We start from the raw sequence: 14770 nt of genomic DNA, 5'->3' as shown, positions 1-14770 counted from the left end.
TATCAGTTTTTCAACATCTTTCGAAAATACCGAGGCATTGAAATAGGCGTATAGATGGAAATATTCTTTTTTCTCACCACCTTTTCAATTTGTAATAATTTTTCACACTTGGAGCTGGCGAGGAAATTGGCCGCGTGAAAATATTTGATTAATCATGTGCTTCAACCTAGGGCCTATGATAGTAACAGCGTATATACCCATGATAGAGAAAAAAAGGCTTTTTTGCCATGGTCAGCGGACTGTCTCATATGCCATAAGCCGGAAACCATAAACCAAATTCTCCTCCACTGTAGGATGCAGTATTTCCGTTGGACACCTTGCAGCGCTCTTTAAAAAAAGACTTTCCCGTCACGCCATATGGGGTACAGTTTTCAAGAATGAAGGGTGCGTGCCATAAAATTTATGTTGCTCTGCCTCCACAGTGTATGGAAAACGGGAATGGCTGTGAGACACGCTGATGAGGATGAACGCTCAGCGAGGGAGCAGTTCATCGAAAGTGTGGTTTATCTAAAGTAAGTGTACGATACGGAGAGAGAGAAACCATGAATGGGTGCCTGTGTTGAACAAGCTGGCTAACCTGAAACGTTTTTAAAACACAGCACAGCCAAAGTTTGGCTGCCGTTTATATGTTATTACATTCTTCTTGTGAGTTGTGATTAATTATGTTTCCTTGAAATCAGCAGGTAATAAAAAGATAGCAGTTTAATCTGTGCTACACCTAGATTACCCACTGCAGGAATGGATGCGTGCTGTTCAATCTTTTCATCTCATGCATACACAAGAAACAACATAAGGAAGGCTGTCCCTAAAGAAACCTTTATGCACTGGGCCCGCTTGTACGAAGCAGATTAGATGGTCTAGTTACCAGTGTAGCCTTATTCGGAGCCTAGACCCTCCCCAGGATATGAAGGAAGTAAAGGCGCATAACGGGCTGACTTTGTCGGCGGTCTCCTCAACTGCGCCGTGAGAAAAAAAAAAGCATAGACCAAAAGCTTCAGCTGCCAGCTAGCATTCGAGTTTGCCATTTTACTCGTTCGCATTTCTGCATCACAACCCAGAAAGACGAACGATTAAAATGACAAACACGTGCGCTAGGTGGCAACTGAAGCTTTTAGTCGCTTTTTTTTCCTCTCACGGCGCGCTTGAGGTGTCCGCCGACGAAGTCACCCGTAATGCGCCTTTCCTTCCCTCAAATCCAGCGAACGGTTCTTGACTGCTATTATACAAGACTAGACCCGTAACTATACTAACTAGCTTCGTGCAAGCAGGCGCTGGTTTCGTAAGGTCACTTGCAAGCCCGATTACGCTGAGCTGGGCGAGCTGAGGAGGAGCATCTTGGAAAATTCCGCCCAACAAAGGGAAGAGTACAAAGGAAGATGAGAGGGCCTGCCTGTTTTTTGTTCCTTTCTACTCGTCAATTTGTTGCCCTGAATTTTCCAAGATGCACTTGTAAGCAACCAGCAAAGGCACAGCGTGTACAATATGTGTGCTTAGAATCATCACCTGTTATCGGCCACTCGGCGCAAGGATTTCTTTTTAATTTCATTTACTTCTTGAGTTCGGTCAGGCAGATGCAAGCAACGAGGACGCCGCTGTAGGCACAAGCATATTTCTAGACTTTTAATATGAAAGCACTCATACAATCGGCAGAGCCGAGCAAAAACCTTGCTTGCGTATCTTGCTTGGGCCTATGCCATACCAACTGCGACGCCAAGAGCAAGAATTTGGTCCGGGATACCCACCAAATTCGGCATTTAGTCATTTGGACCAAAATCGGTGCCCAACCATATTTGAGCATGCTCAGCGCGATGGCTATCTCCAAATGTGGCCCGGGTAATTGCCAAAATTTGGCCCGGGTCACTCCCGGAAAACTTAGATCACGGCTTTGAGTTTGGCGCCATCTCGTTGCTATGGTTTCGCTTGTGGCTTAACATTTACGTCACCGCGCTTTCGAGAACGAGTGACAAAGAAAGACACACTGCACGTTCCTAAAGCATAAAAAGCTGCAACGCTTTCAAATATTCAAGGAGTGTCTCTTTGGCCCTTCTGAGGACATTATGCATTCATAAGTGGATAAAATTCATGTCTTATAGGGTGTATTTTACATCAATCTTTGCTATACTTCATTGCTTCGGTGCGTACGGCCTTAAAGTCGCTGTTCAGCAATGCTTTTATTGCAATTGTCACATTTATTGAGAGCTATCAATTATATGAGCAGGTGGCCCTTTGCATAAGATTCTATGACCAGCATACCCGTTGGCATGGGAGCACTGGGTGTATCTGTTGCTCTAGCAATCGCTTCGGCTGACGTGGTTACTGCGACAAGCGTATTTTAAGGCGAAAGCCTTTAATGGCTCATACTGTCGTGACCAAGGCACGTTAGCAAATTTCTCCGCGTTCAGATTGGTCGAAATGGTCGTGACGTCACTGCGCGCGAATTTTGACTGGTGTCCACCGAATTATGTGAGCAATTTCCTTTCCTCAAATACAATTTTTATTTTCTTCATTACGGCCGCTCTTTCTCTTTCTTCTTTCACTCCCACTTCGTCCCTTCCTCTACAAACGATTGACGGGTGTCCACCGCGATATTTGAGACAGTTACTGCGTAATTTCCTTTCCTCAAATACAATTTTGATTTTCTTCATTACAGGCCATCTTTCGCTTTCTTCTTTCACTCCCACTTCCTCCCTTCCGGTATGGTGCGGTTCAGGAGTCCACCGAGATAACAGAGAATTACCGCGCCATTTCCTTTCCTCAAAAAGCGTTGCGTTCAAAGGGCAAGGCATCGCGCCGAACGGGTGGTGGCGTTCCGCGGAGTCCCTTGCAGCGCTACAGCACGCTGTCGCGTTCCACTCCTAAAGGCGAAGCTTAAGCGTCATTAGCGGTTAATTAGTATTTAGTCATTAATCAGTAATTAGTCATTGATTAGTAATTTATCATTGCTTAGTAATTAGTCATCCATTGCGTGTGACGTCATGCAGTGGTGATGTCACCAGTGCCACAAAGGCAAAGTAGTGCGGAAAACACTTTCGCCTCTAAGCACTTTAGGCAGTCTAAGTGCCCCCTGAATTTTTCACAATACCGGATAGGTATTATCGTATACGTACACCAGTTTTACCGGACGCCTCCTGCGCACGTGCAGCGCCCCGCTCAGTCACTCCGCGTGCGTAGGAGACCTCCAGTAAAACCGGTATACGTCTCCCCTAATACGTCTCAGGTATGGAATGACGAACGGACAGAAGTCTGTAGGCAGACAGGTGAAATGTAGCGCTAAACCCAATTCCTAAATTAAAAAGAGAGCATACAAATACTTGGCAGCGTCTTGCAGATTGTTTTAATTAGTCAATCGATCAATCGATTTACAATCGATATTACGATGAATGAGCATGCGCAGTGGCGCCGTGAACGCCACCACAGGGGCGTCCGTGAACGCTGCAGTTCCATTTAGTCGGTCCCGCTAGCCGCTTGTCAGACCGCGACTCCACGGTCCAGCGGGAGTGTGGAGGCCTTCTCTGCATGGAAAAAATGCCATCGGAACATGAGCCCGCGCAAGGAAATGCGGAACGCTAAAAAAGCTACAGCGAACAGAATAAAAATGAAGTAAGAAAACGAAAAACGATAAAAATAAAGAATATACGCACGTTGCTAGATCTCATGTGGCCCACAGAAGAATGTGCCACCAGAGCTGAACGATGGGGCCACCGTCTGGTTCTGGAACACATTTCCACCACTCTTCTCGATCCGGCTCGACTCTGCAGCGGCCTTCCTCTGGTTAGCCAGCACGTTGACCTCGTGTGTGGGCCGCTGTTGCACGACGGACTGCGGGCCCGACGTCAGCGCACCAAACCACATCGGGTCCGTGTTCTGGATGCCTCGCATGACGTCCTTGCAGACCTGGTACTCGTCGACAGGGCGCTCCTCTTCGTCGAGGAACGTCGTGATCGACTCCACGCCACGCTCTGACTCCGTGATAGAGGATGGCGGAAACGGCACGCCACGCAATTCTCGCCGGACACTCCTGGCCCTGGTCGTCAGTCTCATCGTAGCCCGAGTTGAGCACATCTAACAGCCCAGCCTTCCTCTTCTACGCTCGCCTTGGGCTCCGGGCTTCGACGGTAGTCGTTTTCCTCTTTCAGCTCTGTCTCCGGATCCCCGAGGCGTGGAATAATACAGGCGCGGCGAATAATTAAGCTGGGTTCCTGCTCTCTGCTTGACAGCACAGCTGCGTTCCTCGGCCTCGATCACCAAATTTCCGCAGGGCTCGCGCTTTTTCCATCGGCGGGAAAAGGCCCACAAAGACCATCTCTGAAGATCTGTTGCACTATATTATGCCCTTCTAAATAATTTCAGGGTCCATTTAAGCTCGGTCGCGCTCAGCGCTGCGACGAGGAGGAGGCTACAGGGAGAGGGCAGGCGGATTCATTCCTGCAGTGCGTAATGTAACTCACCAAGTATGTGAAATCTCAGCTGGACAGGTACATGTACGCATGTACACCTGCACAGAATGAATATATGTTCATAAAAGCAGCCATATTGTGGTCAGGATGGCCGAGCGGTCTAAGGCGCCAGATTTAAGCTCCGGTCCTCGAAAGAGGGCGTGGGTTCGAACCCCACTTCTGACAGCATCTTTTTTTTAATTTTTGCTTTTGGACCTACTGAGAACGCTGTATGTGCAGCACGCTAATACACATTTCTATTATGCAGCACTGTCCTGTTTTTTTTCTTTCCCCTGGAGTTGGATACAACTTAATAATGGAGCAGCAAATATCCCTCAAATGAGGCGCCCCAGAGCAGAGCACGGTGTCACGACGGAAAATTCGCTGACCCGTCGCGCCTAGGCCTGGACCGGGCTTGAAGTTGCGTGTCCGGAAGGAGCTTCGTTCGATTTTTCTGCAGTTGTCTGTCCCAAGATCGTTGTGCGTGTTGCCAAAATCACACCTGCAGGCTTTGAGCAACGCCACTGAGGAAAAGCACACTGGTTTAGCCCACGTCGTGTCTTTTAAAGGGACACTGAGGAGAGCACTATTAATATTTTTTTATAGCAAAATCCGATAGTTCGGCATTTCATGGCTTTGTTGCCACTTGGCCGGCAGCGAAAGATGCATTTATTTCTAAGAAATTTGGATTCGAAGTTGAAATAGTTTTTCGCGCCACTCTGATTCAAACTTTGGGTTCTGCTATGACGACACAGAACTAAGTGACGTGAAACATGACGTAACGCAGACTCCATGATTTCTGCGGCCAGCAGTGCGGCCCAGCAGCAGCCGAAAAGAAAGCTACCGCCGGCCGCACGTTGAAGGCATCTATCGGCTATTGCGGCCGTCGCTTCGTTTACATTTGCACCGGCGTTTTGCCAGCGTTACAATGGATCCCGTTCTCGAAGTCGTCAACGAAGTTCTCGCAAATAGACGCCTTTAGCATACGTGTACCTTGTTACCGTCAGCGGAATACCGGGAGCCCCCATACCGCTGAGAGCAAGCGCTGATTGGTCCCGGCGCTGCAGGAGCGCGCGTAGCTATCGGGTACGTGGCGCCATCTGGCGACGTCAAGGAGATTTGAGCATGCATTTGCTACGCCTCAGTGATTCGTAGCTTCTCGTGTCCTAGTGTTGCTAGAACTATTGGTTCTAGCAACACTGTTTTGTGCTATGACGCCATGAAGCTTGTACTTGCGAGTTTGGCCTGTGGCGGCGATACCTGTATTTTGGTTCTTGCTCTTTTCTATGTTACAGGAGCTTTGTTGTCAGTATGAATGGCGTTTTTGTAATCAGGAGCTGGTATTCTGTCGATGCAAGTCAACTTCAATTTCTCCTCAGTGTCCCTTTAACATACATTATACTATGCACTAAACACGTGTTTTGCTTTTCGTCTCCACTGAAAAGCGCCCATGAATTCTTCCTGTAAAATTCTGTTCATTAAAGGAAAAGAAAAGTTATTACTGCGGCAGCAAGGACGTTTTAATATTTACACACCGCGCACCGTAAAACATGACCGCAGATTAAAAGCCTAAAGGTAACTGGAAGCAATTTTGTACGCGTGCATGCTACCCTTTTCATTTAACTCTCGGAACTCCCAAGCGGCCTCACAGATGATATCACTACTGAAAAAACCGTTCGGCCGGACCCACCTCATCCTTACTTCTTTTAATATATAGCAAACGAATTTCTTCAAGCGTTTTGGAGATTTCAGCGCATTTTCTGGCCACTTTATAACTTCTGCATAATACGAACCCCCTTCCATGCAGTGAGCAATTTACCTCTTGTGCTGCTGCGGCAACGAGCCCGAGCCCACTCCGAGCTTGGCGGACCGGGCCAAGTACAATAAAGTGATAACTTAGAGGGCCCTGGATTCAAGTCGCGGGCCTGGGCCAGGCTCGGGCCTCTGGATTATGCCTGTGCAGACCTCTGCCCCAGCCATTGGCGTTAGCCGATTTTCATAAAGTAGCGGTTAATCCATGGTCAATCCCCTGTCATGATATAGCGTGACCAGGGATTAACCGCGACGCCATGAAAATAAGTCGACGCCATTGGCTGGAGGGCTTCCCTTGAAGGGCATCTGCTGCTTCGTTCTTGAGTTGTACCCTACTGTATAGTTTCTGTTTTTCGCGCGTTGGTGATACTGTCATACGTGAAAAACACACTGGCCCAACTGTCGGCAAAGATTAAATCGCAAGCACGGCGAGGAACCTTCACATTTCTTTCAACCCTGACAGCTGCCAGTGATGCCGCCGTAGGATTCCACCTAGCTGCGGCGTCTGGTGACATGCCGTCACGGCTCCCGCACTTTATGCCCCTCGCGATGGCTGAGTGGTTTTGGTGTCCGGCTACTGATGCCAAGGTCGGGGGTTCGATCCCCGCTGTGCCGGCCGTATTTCGATGGGGACGAAACCCAGAAAGGCCCGCGTGCCGTGCGTTATCAGAGCAAATTCATTAACCACAGTAGGTCGAAATTAATCCAGAGCCCTCCGCTATACGGTGTCCCTCGCACACTGAACACGAATACACCTATCTGGGAGTAAAGGGTGAGTAAAGATGTCCTCTGGCGCACGCCCTTCTTTATAGGGTGTGCGTAGAGGACAACTTTACTCCCTTTTTACACATTTCTGTTTACAGTGTGCACAGTCCCCATGTGCCGCTTTGAGACGTTAACAAATTTTTACTCGTTCACTTTCTCACCCACTTAATGGCGCCCGTAGACCATCGCGTTGATACCATTACCAAACTCGATCAGGGCGTCAGCAGAAGCGATTACGGACATTTGAGCTGAGGTGAAGGGAGCCATCAAAACGGTTAAGACTGCTTACGTGCTTTGAACGCTAAAGCATTTTCTCATCGTGAGCTCTGTTGCGAGGTTAATTAAATATTCCTTCCTTTCTAATCACACACCTACTGATTAGTATATACTCGCAAGGAAACGCATACACTAGGTACGCCTCTATTCGGGAAGCAAGTCGGTTCTGTAGGATGATCGCCGAGTCGCAAGTCGCGATTTCGGAACCCATTCGGTGTTGAGCCCTACGGGTTGCGTGCTCGGCTCGCTACCTGACGGTACTTGGTTCCATTCCCAGCACCTTGGCAGGAAATTTTCTCCTTCGCTGTAGGCGTCGATATACAGGGTCTGTTCTGAAAGTAGTAGGACTGGTTTTTTCCTGGGTGAACGGGTGGACGAAAGGTTGTCTGAGCGCGCAGGATCGGTGAAAGGGGATATTGGCAACGCTGGGGAAAATCGGCAGACTGCTCTCGGCCGTTGAAGAGAGCAGGTCTCTTGTACTGTGGACCCCTGTCGAAACGCCTCGTCACGCAGAATCATGGAGTGTTTACTGGATCAGCGATACGCGATCAAATTTTGTGTAAAGCTTGGTAAAACGGGCAAAGCGAGTCATGACATGATTAAGGAGGCCTACGGGGATGCTGCCATGGGTAGATCAGGTGTTTTTGAGTGGCTCAAGTTGTTCTAAGAAGGTAGGGAAAGAGTGGAAGACGACGACCGCTCCGGACGCTCATCGACCAGGAAGACCAACGAAAATGTGTCCTGCTGAAAAATTTACTTAACAGTGATCGCAGGATGAGTATCAGAATGATTGCTAATGACTTTAGCATTCCTGAAATCCAAGTTTTTGAGATCGTGACAGAAAACTTAGCCATCACGAAAGTGTGCGCGAAGTTGGTGCCGCGAGTGTTGTCAGAGGAGCAAAAGCCCAGCCGGAAAGCGATCTGACAGGATCTTCTACATCACGTGAATGAGGACCCCGAATGAGGACCCCGAATGAGGACCCCGAATGAGGACCCCGAATGAGGACCCCGATACGACACGGAGAGCAAGCGGCAGAGGTCAGAATGGCCCACTCCTTCTTCCCCACGCCCCAAGAAAGCGCGATAGAGCAAATCGAAGGAAAAGTCCGTGCTCATTTGCTTTTTTGATCGACATGGAGTCATCCACAAAAAGTTCGTACCACCCAGACAAACAGTTAATGCAGTTTTTTACGTGGAAGTCCTCAGAAGACTGCGAAAACGCATTGTTCGTGTCCGCTCAGCCATCGGCAACAAATGGCGGCTGCACCATGACAACGCGCCGAGCCACACAGGGTTCCTCGTAATGGAGTATCTTGCCTAGCACAAGGTGGCAACGCTGCCTCGCCCCCCCCCCCCCCCCCCCCCCTAGAGCCCCGACATGACCCCGCCAGACTTTTTTTTATTCCTGAGAATAAAGTCGACGCTCAAGGAGAAGCATCAACAGGCCGTGACGAGGGAGCTATACAGAATTCCGGTCCAGGAGTTCCTGGAGGCGTACGAAAACTGGAAAACTCATTGGCAGCAGTGTGCAGATGCGGAAGGGTGCTCTTTTGAAAAATACTAATCATGAATAAAAATTAAAAAAAAAATCAGTCCTACTACTTTCAGGACAGACCGTGTATCTTATCGTTTACTCCTGACTTCACGTGAGAGCATGGTGACGTCACTGGGGAATTTCGCGCCATGCACGCGCGACGGACGCTGGCTTTCCTGCTGATCGGACATATCTTTTCACGTTGATATAGGCAAAAGCGTGCGCAATGAATCGCGGAGAAGTGTTTAGCGTCCCGTAGCAGCATCGTGTAGGGAACCTGCGCTGCCCAGGAGGCAGTGCAGTTATTCCACTAGGTGCCTAGAGAACTGCTGCCGTCAGTCGCTTGGACCGCTACAAACGCGAGAGCACATTCTGAACGATTAGAAGACCGCGTTTGATTGATAGCACTATTTGTCTCGCGTCTGTAGACATAACCCAGATAGCTGACAGGCACCACTTTTGGCTTCGACAGAGCGCAAAAGCTCACGCCAATAAGCTCAGGAAGGTGGCGCGGAATAGCACCAAGAGCGCCCCCAAAACTGCTTGCTCCTCTCGCTATGCAGTGTGTTACGGCGCTGCAATCGACACGGCAAACTTCAGTTTGGGTTCCATATACTCCGTCGCGCTGCACTTTGGCGATCACGCGGCATTGATTGTCGTCATGTAATATGCAATTCGAAGTGAATATTGCACAAAGACAGGCATCTGCGTTGTCTTCCTTAGTGATCACATAGTACAAATATTCTAGACTGTCGACTGTACGTCTTTTCTGCGGGTGAGATGCACTGCGCGAATCACTTACATCGATGTTTGCACCCTCATACACTCAGCTGTCGCTGTCAGACAAATTGCGCGATAGCGTATTGTGCCCACCGGTTTCCTCAAACGGGTACCAGCTTTCCCCCGGTCTAATACTCGGCTTTGCTGGGTAGCGGGCTTGAGAAAGGAGCCTGAACCTTCAAATCCCGCCACTGTATAAGCTACCAACCGGCGACAAAAAAAGGAATAAGTGCCCATATTTCTTTTCGCCCATACAACGGCCAAATGGAATGACTTCTCTCGCCCGACGCCGTGCTCCATACCAGCACTCGTCACTCTAAAAACACTATCGAATAATAACGGAAGAAAATTGTCCGTTAATGCCGTGTGATACACTATCACTCACGAACTCAAGTAATAAATCTTAGGACGAAATTTGCGCGGTACAAAAAAAATAGATAGGTAACTAAATGAACTGTGTGAAACCATTGTGGCAACACGCTCTCCGGCTTCGAGGACGTCCATTTTGTGGTCTAAAGTCGAGGGCAAGGGTGCGGACCACTGATGTCCCCCCACGCCCTCGACTTTCTGTAACACCCAACTACGACAATGAACGACGAAAGAGCACTTCATTTCCTGCAACATCAGGAGTCACGCTAGCACTGCGCAATCAGGGCACGGGGAAGCAGGAGCGAACGTTCCGGAAAACACCGAGGACGACTGCACAGTGACCGCAGTCCTGAAAACGGAGCAGTAAAATACCAGTAAGAAGGGGTGTAAGGCGGGGATACTCAAACTTCCCGTTGTTGCTCAATGCACGTCCACGGGAGGTATTCGAAACACTGTACTGGATAAAGGCAGAAAAAAGTGGTAATGGGCGATACCTTAGCATATCAGATTTGCTAATGACATTATACCTTGCTGAGTTGCCCACAGTTTGAATTGCAGCAGATAGCTGAGGACCTGAGTAGGCAAAGTGAGAATGGTAGTGCTGAAAACTAGTACGAGGAAAACTAAAGCGTGCAATGTCCAGCAGTCGGGTGAATCTAGCTCTCTACAAAAATTGCAGTGAGAGAGTGCTAAGCTAACACTTTCGAAAAATCCCCTAGATAGGATGATCAAAATAGAGAAAGCACATATTCTCGAGAACAAACTGACGGCCGTCGCGGACGCCAATCATTTTGAAAAGCATGCTTATGAGCTAATTAACTCAAAATTACAAAACAACTTTTTATTTAGCACAGTCTTGTGGTTACAGGCATTTCCGAATGCGCAGCTATGGACCAGACGGCGTCATAAATTCTTTCTCTGAAGTCCTCCATCGCGAGAAAATCTGGAGCTTTTTTTTTTTTGCCCCCAAGATTGAAACAGAGCGCATGAGCTGCGCCGGAAGTTCAGAGCAAACTCTATTCCTTGATGACGTGTTGCAATGCCCAAAGCGCCCAATTCGAACCGTCCGCGTTCTTGTACCATGACATGCACTTCCCTTTGCTCCACTGCTATCCTTTCTCTTGCACCAGGCGACGAAGCAAAAGAAAGCCCATGCCCTGGTACAAGAGAGCAGGCAGTTCGAATTTTGCTCCCCAGGCAATGCAACACGACACCAGCAGACGTTACGTCTGCACTGATTCCCTCCGCTGTTTCTGTTTTGTGCACCCGCCCCAAGTGCAGATTTGGGGCGTGTGCATAAATCAGGCGCTCTCGGGCGCAGGCGGAATGCTCCAGACCTGTGATTAGCATCCACCACAAGAAAGACGGGAGAGTAGCGTGCATGAAAGAGCAAAAGCTGCCTGCAGCAGCTGGCTCCGCGGCTGTATGCTGATCGGCTGATCAGCCCAAGGTCGCGGTTTGGATCTCGGCCGTGGCGGCAGCATTTTGAGATATATAGAGGGGGGCTTCTTTAATTGAATAACAGCTAATTTAGCCGGCGTTTAAATCCGCTGACTTGCTACTCTGCGTGGGGAAGGGATTTGGGGAGAGAAAGATGCAAAGAGATGTCAGTCAGTCAGTCAGTCCACGAAAACATCGCCTTGGCCAGGCCACGTAATACGCACAATAAAGAACCGATGTTCTCTTAGCGTGACGACGTAGAAACCAACGGAACCAAAATGTAGTCGACGGCAGCAGAGGTTTAAGTGGAATAATCAGGTTTTATTTTGGTGCTGGGCAGTCACGGCTGGCGCAACGCAGGGGTAATTAGAAACCACTGACAGAACTACGCCTTTGTCCAGCCCGGCGGTGGTAAAACTTTCTAGAGAATACAGAGGAGCGACGCGAAGCCGCCCCCCGCTTAAACTCGCAAGCGTGGTAGAACGGGCTATAGTTGGTAGTTCATATTCGGAAAAAGAGCGGGCCCTTAGACGGACTATGCAAAGAATTAAAAACCGCTTGTAAATGTTAGAAGTGATGGTCAGAAGCATTCACACCAAGTATGAGTCTTCGGAACTGAGCCGGCAATCTATTACGAATTTTTAAAAATCGTGTTTTTTAAAATTCGCGGGCCGTTTGGTGTCTTCGTAGGGACCCATTTTAAAACCAAAGTCGGGAAAACAGACGTCACTAGTCCCATTACGTCGTCAGGCAACCACACGCTGTCATTCGCTCGAGCCGCGGCAGCTACGACGTCACGGGCACACTTCCGGTAGCGGTGAAAATCGTCTGCTCGAGCCGCCGCGCGACCCCCTCGGGCAAGCGCGAGCCAGGGCATTGACTTCGCGCATATGGTTTCAATTTACCTCTGCCGCCTCTTTCTGTCCCGATTTTGGGAGCCACTTGCAGCGCCTTTGTCGACCGCCCAAGATGAATACGACTTGCTGTGTCGTCGTCTGCAAACCCAGTGACTGGCGAGGTATTGAACTCAGGCATGTTATTCCTAGAGACGTGCGTGAGCGAGCTGCCTGGATGGAGCGCATCGGACTGCCAGCGTCGCACGCCCGCCGAAGACTCCGCGTTTGCGGTCGACGCTTCGCACCTGACGCTTACTACTATAACCCAGCGCTCGTTCGACGTGAATGCATAGGGCTAGATGCCCATCGCGGCCGTAACAGCGAGCAATCGCGCCTCGAGGTCCGGGTCTATTCTGCTAACTAGCAAAGAAATCCGACGCGCGCCGCAATCCAAAAAAGCGCAAAGACCGGAGAGACGCTGCCTGCCGACGCACGCTGCTCCTCGGAAGTGCGACAACCGGAAGTCGTAAACCGAACGTCAGCGAATGACCTATTCATGGGCGGTGCCCAGCCCCGAAGCTGTTTTCTTTATTTTTTATGGTGCCCCGCGCGTACGACTTGAGGGGGAGTGGAGGAGCGTGATTTTCAATCGCCTATACCTTCGTTGTTATCGATGCTAGCTCAAAAATTCTTGCGCTGGGGTGACGAGTGATGGATTGCCTATCTCTCTTCTGCTTTACGTAATCTCAATTAATTTACTGCATAGTCCCTTTAAGAAACGGACTGAGCAAGATGGGACGACACCGGTGAAACGACGGCCGCTATCCCTTGGGCAGCGGCGGCGTCTTCAGCCAGCTGGAGGAGCTTGATCTCTGTCTCCGGGTGGAGGCTGAGCATTGAAGCTTCCTAATGATCAGAGTCGGGAATGAAGTGGCTGGTGGGTAGGGATAGCGGGCAACCCGGTGAATGTAATCTGGATGATGATCACTGTAATAACGATGATGATCGACATCAAATGAGAACTTCTGGCTCGCAGTGTTAAGCACACAGAGAAAGAAGAAATCACCTTCTTCCAAGCAAAGCTAGATGGCATTGTACTGTATCTACGCTTTATTTTTATAAAGTGCCTCCTTGGATGTCCCGATATTGAACCTACAAGCAATATAAAATGGAACACGCGGCTTTTGACCTCTCTGTTTTGCAATCGCGCGCTGTCTTGTTGACTTCATCGGCATGCACAAAAACGGTTGTCTCGATCCGCTGAGCGAAACTTTCACGCCCTCCTCCACAATGCAAAAGTGGTCCCGACATTTACCTGTCAAAGTGTACACTCAAAGTACGAGCCAGCCGCGCCTGCATCACGGGACCTTACCGTCTCGAGATCGCCCGCTTTCCGGATCGCCTACAGACAAGTATTCTAGTCCGGCAGGCCATCGCACGAATATTTGGCTATGGATGTCCCTCATAGAGATCCAATTCAAGAACGAAGCGACGAATGCCCCTCAAAGGTGGCCCTCAAGCCGATGATCGCGACGTCGTGTTTATTCCCCTTGCAGCTGTTTGCCTGACATCGCGGCAGCTTTCATATGGAAGGTCTAGATGTGGATGGTGTGTACTTGTGTACATAAATCGTCACGAATCACGCAGACACACAGGCGTGTGTGGCCAACCGCGGACAGCAGAAATGACTCAGAACACGAATGCACATGAAATTGAGCACGTGTGGGTCTCTGCACCACATAATGTGCGTCACAGTGAATGACTCTGCAGACAGAACATTTGAAAGAGAACTTTATCAAAACTATGAGCGCATTGTGATCTTAAGCAGCTAAACTGGCAACATTGTACTGCAGAGCACTGCAGAATCAAGCGCAGCTAGTGTCAGCAAGCGACAGTGTAGTAGTAAAATGAAAGTTAGAAACGTTCTCGCTCCACCTTCTCCGCTATTTAGTTATTGGTGGAAAATCGGTATTTCAATGGTTGAGCATGCGCAGTGGCGCCGTGGGCGCCACCACAAGGGCCGGAGTCCGCGAATGCGGCAGTTCCATTCAGTCGGTTCCGCCAGCCGCTTGCCGAAACGCGATTCCATGGATATGCAGGAGTGCGGAGGCCTTCTCTGCACGGAAAAAATGTCACCGGAACATGAGTGCGCTCAAGAAAAGGCAGAACGCTAAAAAAGGTACAGTGAACAGAAGAAAAATGAAGCAAGACAGGAAAAAATTAGCTGCGATTAAACTCTGCTCAACCTGATTAGAGAGCGAAAGCTATGGCGTATCGGGCAACTATAAGCGGCTTGGCGTCTGTAACGTTGAGTGCGCTCCAGACACTGGATAGGCAGCGCATCTACCCTGCCACCCTGGCAGGTTGCAGTTAATTGTTGATCGCGAGAGTTTGCTCACACAGTGAACGCTGCGGCCTATTCCAGCAGTTCCGCGTATCTGCCACAAAGTTATCAGCGCTAACGCATGCAGCCCACATCTCTCTCTCACCCCCCCCCCCCCCCCCCCCACGTAACTATAA

At 49.5% G+C, this 14770-nt stretch overlaps 1 protein-coding gene and 1 non-coding gene across 2 annotated transcripts; one reads left to right on the top strand and one right to left on the bottom strand.

Annotated features, from left to right (window-relative positions):
* Nucleotides 1-3645: 3645 nt before the first annotated feature.
* Nucleotides 3646-4041, bottom strand: LOC149349771 (importin-7-like). Its single transcript, XM_089575482.1, has one exon. The coding sequence runs from the start codon at nucleotides 4039-4041 to the stop codon at nucleotides 3646-3648; it is 396 nt and encodes a 131-aa protein (XP_089431608.1).
* A 497-nt stretch (nucleotides 4042-4538) lies between these two features.
* TRNAL-UAA (transfer RNA leucine (anticodon UAA)) lies at nucleotides 4539-4622 on the top strand. The gene has a single exon. It is a non-coding gene; the product is annotated as a tRNA-Leu (tRNA).
* Nucleotides 4623-14770: the final 10148 nt, after the last annotated feature.

The sequence above is a fragment of the Amblyomma mixtum genome, chromosome 3 (assembly GCF_055824585.1).
Source record: "Amblyomma mixtum isolate Tamu chromosome 3, ASM5582458v1, whole genome shotgun sequence".
In the NCBI taxonomy this organism is placed as follows: domain Eukaryota; kingdom Metazoa; phylum Arthropoda; class Arachnida; order Ixodida; family Ixodidae; genus Amblyomma; species Amblyomma mixtum.
Note: the sequence above shows the minus strand (reverse complement) of the source record. Positions and strands in the feature narration are given on the sequence as shown.

Bases quoted from the DNA above. Each gene is read 5' to 3' on its own strand.
- LOC149349771 (XM_089575482.1), bottom strand. From the start codon at position 4,041: ATGAGACTGACGACCAGGGCCAGGAGTGTCCGGCGAGAATTGCGTGGC.